Consider the following 7,652-nt stretch of genomic DNA (forward strand, 5'->3'; position numbering starts at 1 on the left):
CTCTAGTCTACACCTCTAGAATGGGAGTGGGCGCGGGCGGGCCCTGCCGACACTGGAACAGGACTTGGGTAGTTAGCGTCCTTTCATTAACATCATTATTTTGTAAATTGTTAAGCCCGTAGGGCCTATTGGCTGTGCTCGTGCGCTCATGATAATAATTTCATTAATATGAATCATGAATCATTATAATATATAAATATAAATAGGTGTACCGTTCGCCTAGACCATGAAATGTTTTACCAACAAAATTACGAATGCAGGTTTGCAAATTTAACCCTGCAAAATCCAAATCAAGCTTCTACTAACCCGTGCTTTCAACCCTTAAATTTAAAGGAAATGCTTAGGTTTCATCTATATTTAGACTTGAAAACATATAAATGGCAAAATTTATAACTTAAATGTACAAATTTCATCCTTTAAAATTAAAGATAACTTCGAATTTCAACTGAGATTAACAGAGTTATATAAGGACAGACAACGTCGAATTTTAATCCAGATTTTTAAATTTTAACCAAAAAAAATTACCCTACAAACTGAGTTATGTGAGCACTGCTGTAATCACCGCTCACCAATGTCAATGTCTGGGACTCTCTCGTGCCAAGGCTTTGAGGCTTTGAAGGTGCATTATGTTATTTGCAGCAGCCTTTTGCGATTAGATATTCCAGCAAGGGAAAAACAAATCACTCGAGAGTTGATCTTCCCATTCAGCAGATTCCGGAATCGTGTGAACAGCTCCCGTACCTGGCTACCTCTTTTCACTGCTCCAAGTCAGCTTTTACACGTGTCAATGAACCATTGAATAATTTTCCTCCTCGAGGGGAGCTTTACACGTCATCAATTATTGAATTTATTTTACACCGAGACAGCGACGTGGCAAGTATAAATTCTACACCTAGACAGCGACGTGGCAAGTATCAAGGGCCGCTTCACATGCAGGATAAGCAGAGGGACCGTTTCTAGTTGACGTGGGAACATTATCCGCAAGGAAATACTACCGGGTTTAGCAGCCGCCAAATTAAATCACGGCCTCCAAATCAGGAGGGGCCCAATGACCCGCCGTTACTGTATTTAAACTGTTGGTGGGGTAGATTAAATTGGCTGGTGGGTGAAAACAGGGAGAGGAAACGTGGAGCCCCGCTAGGTTTAGAGGCTACCCCGCTAGACATAGGGGGAACTAACCAGATGTATCATGTAGGGGTGGGCTATACAACTTCGTCTTCTTTCCATTTACCACCTTGAAGCCGCCCCTTTCATTTTTATGCCTTCGTTGTCCCCAAAATGTCTGTTGTTGTTTCTGTGCCAATTTGCGAATGAGAAGGTGTAGTCTGACATAACCATCGGCGCTTGAGAGAAGAACAAGAAGTCAGCAGGTTACATCGTAGCAAAGAAAGGAGCCATAGCCAGCCTTCCTTCATGCTTTCCTCTGTACTCCATCTTCCTCTCTTGTCGTCTCAACTAAAAGAAGATGTACTGTGAGATCCCCCATGATAGCATAGCCACTCCTCCTATCGCCAGAGCCTCTTTCTTCTCTATTTCAAATCTCTACGTTAACAGTTCGGCGCTGCCATGCGCAACTCAGGATGCGAGACCTGTGGGCGCTCTCGCCTGCAACGATTCTTGGCGTACCTTGCAGTGTTTGCCTGCATTTTCTTCTTCTTTGCCTTCACAACCAACAAAGTGCACCCGGGTGAGTATTCTTCTTTCTTGGAGTTTCTCGTGATAATTTTTACGATGCGACTCTGAGCGAGAAATACTAGTGTTTTTCATGAGGCTTTGACGCACCTGCGTGTCAATTTCTAGGGCTTTGATCACGCAACCATAACAATAAAAGGTTGGTCGAACTAGCTATACGCACATTTTTGTGCCATATGTACAACAAAACATTGTGGCAGGCTGTATGTAATGGAAAGCTTGCATCACGGCTAAGTGCTTTACGAATTGTGTTGATGTCATCGAGCACTAGTGGGGTCCTTGGAGCCTAAGAAGATTGAGTTTTTAGTAATCTTTTAAATAAAATTTCTTTGCAACGCACTTGCTGAATGTATCAGAAGAGGTTTAGGTTGTTGGAGTGAATCTACCTTGTAGAGACATCTAGGTTACATATTGGGGTTTATTTATCCAGGGTCTTATGGTTGGTTTAGCATATTTGAGTTGATTTTGCCTTGTAGCTAGATGCATGTATTAATTTGTGTCTGGAAATGCTTTTAGGCTATATATGTTATGATTTATCCTATTGAGACGTCCTGTTGTTGGACACGTTTTAGGTTGGCAAAAACAGTTGGAGAGGACATTGGCAGAAAAATCAAACGCTTTGCTTAATCGAAGGAATGCTACAGAGGAGGTAGGATTGGCAATGGAGAGGAGGAATGCATTGAGGAGTCGGAAGCTTATGGTTGCTGGTGAGTTGTAACCATAAAAAAGAGGTAAATTGGTCACAGGGAGTAAACAGAAAATGAAGTTGTTTTTAAAAGCTGATCTTGCGTATGCTAGACAAAGGGTTTAAGGTGTGATTAGCTTGCATAAGGGGATGGGCAAAGTAATTTAGGAGGTGATCAACATCAGGCTTGCATAAGGGGACGGATGTGCTAGACAAAGTTGATTAGGGGGAATTTAAGATAAGTTTAATAGGGGGTGATTAAGTTAAGGCTTGCACAAGGGGATCATGGAGCCATGTAAAGTGTTGCTAACATGAGGCGGCTGGATGTGGTCAGCAAGGTGATTTGAAAGTGTGATTAAACAGAATAACTGGTTAAGGAAGTCGTGTAAGGGTTGCGAATAGGGTTTATATCTATGCGCGCGTGCAGGGGGACACGTGGAGCGCATCGGGGACGGGTGTACGATGGAAGACATAGCGATATTCCAAGGGGAGACAGGGCCCATGCCGGACGGGATACCTTCCTTCACGGTGCAGGTCTTCAACCTGTGCTTTGCGGGCTGCCCACTAGCAGACATCCACGTGTCGTGCGGCTGGTTTGCCTCCGCCACCCTGGTGAACCCCAAGCTCTTCAAGCGCCTGGCCTTCGACGACTGCATCGTCAAGAACGGGGAGGCGCTCGGCGCCGGCGAGAGCCTCACCTTCCAATACGCCAACTCCTTCCAGTACCCCTTCTCAGTTGCCTACGCTGTCTACGCTTGCCCACATTAGGGCCACGACAGTATTATTTCTTTTTTTTTATAAAGGGAAGAGAAAAAAAGAACACACATTTTAGCAACAAGATGTTTTTTTCTTTCTGTAGGCATAGCATAAACCCACCCATCCACCCGTGCCCTTTCCAAAATGAATAACCTTAAGTTTTGATCGAAACTCTAAATAGCGTATATAATAAAAGTGTGACCTTAGAATCATACACATTGTAACAGATTTTTAATTATAACGTGTTGCCTTGGTTCAACCAATCAAAAAAATGCATGGTCAAATTTTCCTTTGCTTCTAGTGTGCTCACTGTTTTGCTTGTTGCTTGCATCTTTCCTGAAGGGTCAACGTCACCTCATGCTCTAGCAAAAATATGAAAATTTAAGATAATTAAAATGCTAAAGGAAAATGTGAAGATTCAAGATGGTGGTGGTGGTGTAGCCCACAATTTGTGAAACCATCGTTGGCATATGTTATATTAATTCTGAGCTTTATTTGACAAAGCTTTCTCTCTCCTTTCAAACTCACTTGGTGCGGCCAATTGTTGGGGACTTCAAATGACTAGTCTACTATGGAATCTATAGAGTTGTAATTTTTCCTTTGAAGTATGTGCTCGGAAAAACTATCCTTCATTTCAAATTGACAAAAAGGGGTTGTAATTTTGCCCATAGTTGCTTTTTGACAGGCACGTCATGCCCACTTTTTAGTATTTTGGTTGTAAAATACTTGCAAATTTTAAAAATGCTTGTCAAAAATTATACTAAAATACAAAAAAACTTGATATCCCATCAATTTTGAAGATTTAGGGTGTTCGTTAAAAATCAAGCTTGATTTTGTCTACCCTTGAATTTAAAGCCTTTGAAAATTTGAAATCTTAGTTATGAACCTTTAACCTATTCAGTTTTTCAATAAATACTAGTTGAGTTTGAAAATCAATCGATTTCTCTAATTAGAAAAAAAGTTTATTTATGACACTCATCACATCTATTGCAAAACATGGTGGTTCATTAATTAATAAAAGATACTTGCACTTCACTTTCTTTCTTTCTTAAAAAGAAAAACACAGACATGAGGCATTATATTATAACATAATGTAATACACTTGCACTTCACTTTCATTGGGCTTGATTTTTGAATGGTGAATTGGGAGTAGTATCCATTAAAAGTTTGGCATGTGCTTGATGTTAGTGCCCACTATTTGTCTAATTTTTAACTTTTTTCACAATATGCCCCTCAATAATAATAAAATGCTCTTATAAATAGAAAGTTGCTTTACACGATTGCTACAAATTCAAAATTTAGTAGTCAAACCCACCAAAATCCTATTGAGCAGATTTAATCACATGCTATGTTGAAGAGCGATTGCTTTCTGTCCATCTCAACGAAAGCATGAGCGTACACTTGCATAATGCATGTTGCCCTATTTGAGTGTTTCATTCAAATGTCCATACCAATAATAGGCAACATTTCCTATTTGATTTAGGGCATTGAGTTACCCATACTAATAATAGGCAACTCATTCATTCGTACATATTTTCTAAGATGGTCCTTGGATAAAGTTTAAAGACAAACAAGTAAATCAAGTTTTGTTCTCATTCTCACCCAATGTTTAACATCCACTTTTTATTTCAAAAAATTACATATGCCTTACATAGGTAGGATGAAAACATTACTTGATCAACTTTTTGATGGCCAAATCAAAAGGTATCTTTGTTAGGTATATAAATAAGGCCTTCACTATGTGTAATGTATGAACGAGTTCCTTGTCAAAGATGCACCTACCATTTGAATTATGATTTGCAACTTAGATGACTATAATGCCTTAATGTTTATTTACCACTATGCACTTGCGTAGTCAAACACAAGGGGAATAATAGAGTGATGGTGTATTGTTATCTAGATGACTACAATGTCTCCATGTTTTTGCATATTTATTTACCACTATGCAATCACGAGTAGTCAAATACAAGAGGAAAGATAGAGTGATGGTGTATTGATTCTCTTTGGACATGTATAAACAATGTGGAAAATTATAATAATTGACTTTTAGTTGGTGGTGGGGACAATAAAAAATTATCATGAATGTTGACATGTGATATTGCATAAAAAGGGCTATTGATAGCTACCAATTTCATTTTTCATATAGAGAAGAGTTGAGGATGCAAGTCTTCTAAGAATCTCTTGAAAGGCCATTGGTCCTTTAAAACCTTTTGAATGAACTCTTATGTGGCATAGAACCAAATTCAAATTCGGTATACACTAATGCACTCAATTTGGCCAAGTTTATAGAATGGGACCCCCTCTCCCCTCTCGTTAAACCAATTCTACGTGCATAGACTCAAACACTTGTGCACACATACACTACCTTGCACAAAGAGAGGGAGAGAAGAAGAGAAGGAAGACCATGCTAAACCAATATTACGTGCATAGACTGAAACACTTGTGCACACATACATGTCACCAAATCAAACATTCTACCTTGCACAAAGAGAGGGAGAGGGATACACTAATGCACTCAATTCGGCCAAGTCTATAGGATGGGACTCCCTCTCCCCTCTTGCTAAACCAATATTACGTGCATAGACTCAAACACTTGTGCACACATACATTTTCAACAATTCGAACATACTACCTTCTTGCACAAGAGAGGGAGAGAAGAAGAGAAGAAGAGAAGGAAGACTATGCTAAACCAATATTACATGCATAGACTCAAACACTTGTGCACACATACATGTTCACTAAATCAAACATTCTACCTTGTGCAAAGAGAGGGAGAGGGATACACTAATGCACTCAATTCGGCCAAGTCTATAGGATGGGACTCCTTCTCCCCTCTCGCTAAACCAATATTACATGCATAGACTCAAACACTTGTGCACACATACATGTTCACCAAATCAAACATACTACCTTGCACAAAGAGAGGGAGAGAAGAAGAGAAGGAAGAACATGCAACAGTTGGTTTGGGGGCTAGTGCTTAGCCAACCCTAATGAGGGTTAACTCCCCTATGTGAGGTTGCTAGGGGCTCACTCTGCCTCCACTTGTGTCACTCAAATGGAGCTTCCACAAGCCAGGTAGTGAGCAAAGAGGAAGGGAGCTATGGAGAGATCAACCTCTACTCTATGCATTTATGTGTGCTAGAATGATATCAAGAAGAAGATAAGAAGAGGGAGAAGATGAAGTAAGACAAGAAGTCATCACCTACATGCACACAACCACAATCAAGTAAGCAAGCATAACATACACAAGGCTACCGCCATAGCCACAAGAGAGAGAGAGAGAGAGAGAGAGAGAGAGAGAGAGAGAGAGAGAGAGAGAGAGAGAGAGAGAGAGAGAGAGAGAAGGTAAACTCAATTGTGATAATGGGATTGTCCCTTTTCATATTTTATAAGTCACTTATATACATGAGTTCTCTTTTTACAATGGTCGGCCACCCATTTAACAATTGGGGGCCTAAAACTGATTTCCCAGCTATATGTACACCTAGGCTTATTCCTATGGCTGGCATTACATAAGTCGTAAGCTTGGTCATCCCATGGATATATCTTTTACATGAAGTTCTTAGCACGGTTACATAACGATAATCATATTTCTAGGCCTAATTTTAGCATTTTTAGAGCATAAAATTATAAATTTTAGCTATTTTTAGGGTTAGAAATTAGAAAAACTAGCTATTTTAGCCTTAAATTAGGATTTTTAGGTTCATTTGGATTTCTTATCGTTTTGGGTATTTATTCTTATTTTTAGGATTTTTCAATAATATTTTACTCGTATTTGATGGAATGTGATAGAAAATTTGACAATTTAATATACTACGGAGATGCCATGGTGCTGTTGCTTGGATGTTCCTCAAGCCTAGGGAGCTGGGGGAGAGCTCAAAATTGAGAATTGAGGGTACTAGAATGTATTTTTATGATTACTAATGTCTAGAGATGTGAAAAGGTGCAAAATTATTAAAAAATATTATATTTTTGGATTTCACATGAAGGGGGAGCTGGTTACAATCATGGAGGAGAAGAGGGAAACGCTTCTTGATCATTTGGGGGATGAGAAGGGAGATTTTGAAGCAAGCTTTATCTATTTCATGGCACTTCTATATCTCATATTTATGCATTCGAATTCCCTTCTCTATTTATGCTATTCCTCATGTCCAATTGCTTAATTATGCCAATGAAATGAGTGATTAGTGGGCGATTGTGAGAGATTAAGAGTTTTGTTGAAGGATTAGGCTTGGAGAAGGTGGAAACATCAGAAGCAACAACACAATCACATTTTACTAATCTAATTCTTCCATTTTCTTGAGGTTGGTGCCCTAATTTCAATGGTGATTAATGCCTAATTGGTGAATATTAGATAAACTTAGAGTAATTAAGAAAATTTATTTAAAACAAAGAAATGGCATGTTCCAATACGTTGAATCATGATTTTTTAAATCAATTTTGAGGAAGTTCTCTAATTATAATGAATTATTTAAAATTTTGGGCTATTTTAGGGTTAATGATGGAACTATTTACAAAA

The 7,652-nt window shown here is 39.0% G+C and overlaps 1 protein-coding gene across 1 annotated transcript; it reads left to right on the forward strand.

Annotated features, from left to right (window-relative positions):
- Positions 1 to 1,240: 1,240 nt before the first annotated feature.
- LOC147641578 (TPD1 protein homolog 1-like) lies at positions 1,241 to 3,258 on the forward strand. Its single transcript, XM_086814447.1, has 3 exons — positions 1,241 to 1,687; positions 2,265 to 2,399; positions 2,805 to 3,258. The coding sequence occupies exons 1-3, from the start codon at positions 1,567 to 1,569 to the stop codon at positions 3,143 to 3,145; spliced, it is 597 nt and encodes a 198-aa protein (XP_086670573.1). The 5' UTR covers positions 1,241 to 1,566; the 3' UTR covers positions 3,146 to 3,258.
- Positions 3,259 to 7,652: the final 4,394 nt, after the last annotated feature.

This window comes from Cibotium barometz, chromosome 1 (assembly GCF_041138505.1).
Source record: "Cibotium barometz isolate CiBa-2024 chromosome 1, ASM4113850v1, whole genome shotgun sequence".
In the NCBI taxonomy this organism is placed as follows: Eukaryota; Viridiplantae; Streptophyta; class Polypodiopsida; order Cyatheales; family Cibotiaceae; genus Cibotium; species Cibotium barometz.

Excerpts from the sequence above, each read along its gene's own strand:
- LOC147641578 (XM_086814447.1), top strand. The coding sequence starts at position 1,567 with ATGCGCAACTCAGGATGCGAGACCTGTGGGCGCTCTCGCCTGCAACGA. Across the intron at positions 1,688-2,264 it reads AACCAACAAAGTGCACCCGG|GTTGGCAAAAACAGTTGGAG; the intron begins GTGAGTATTCTT and ends GACACGTTTTAG. Across the intron at positions 2,400-2,804 it reads TCGGAAGCTTATGGTTGCTG|GGGGACACGTGGAGCGCATC; the intron begins GTGAGTTGTAAC and ends GCGCGCGTGCAG.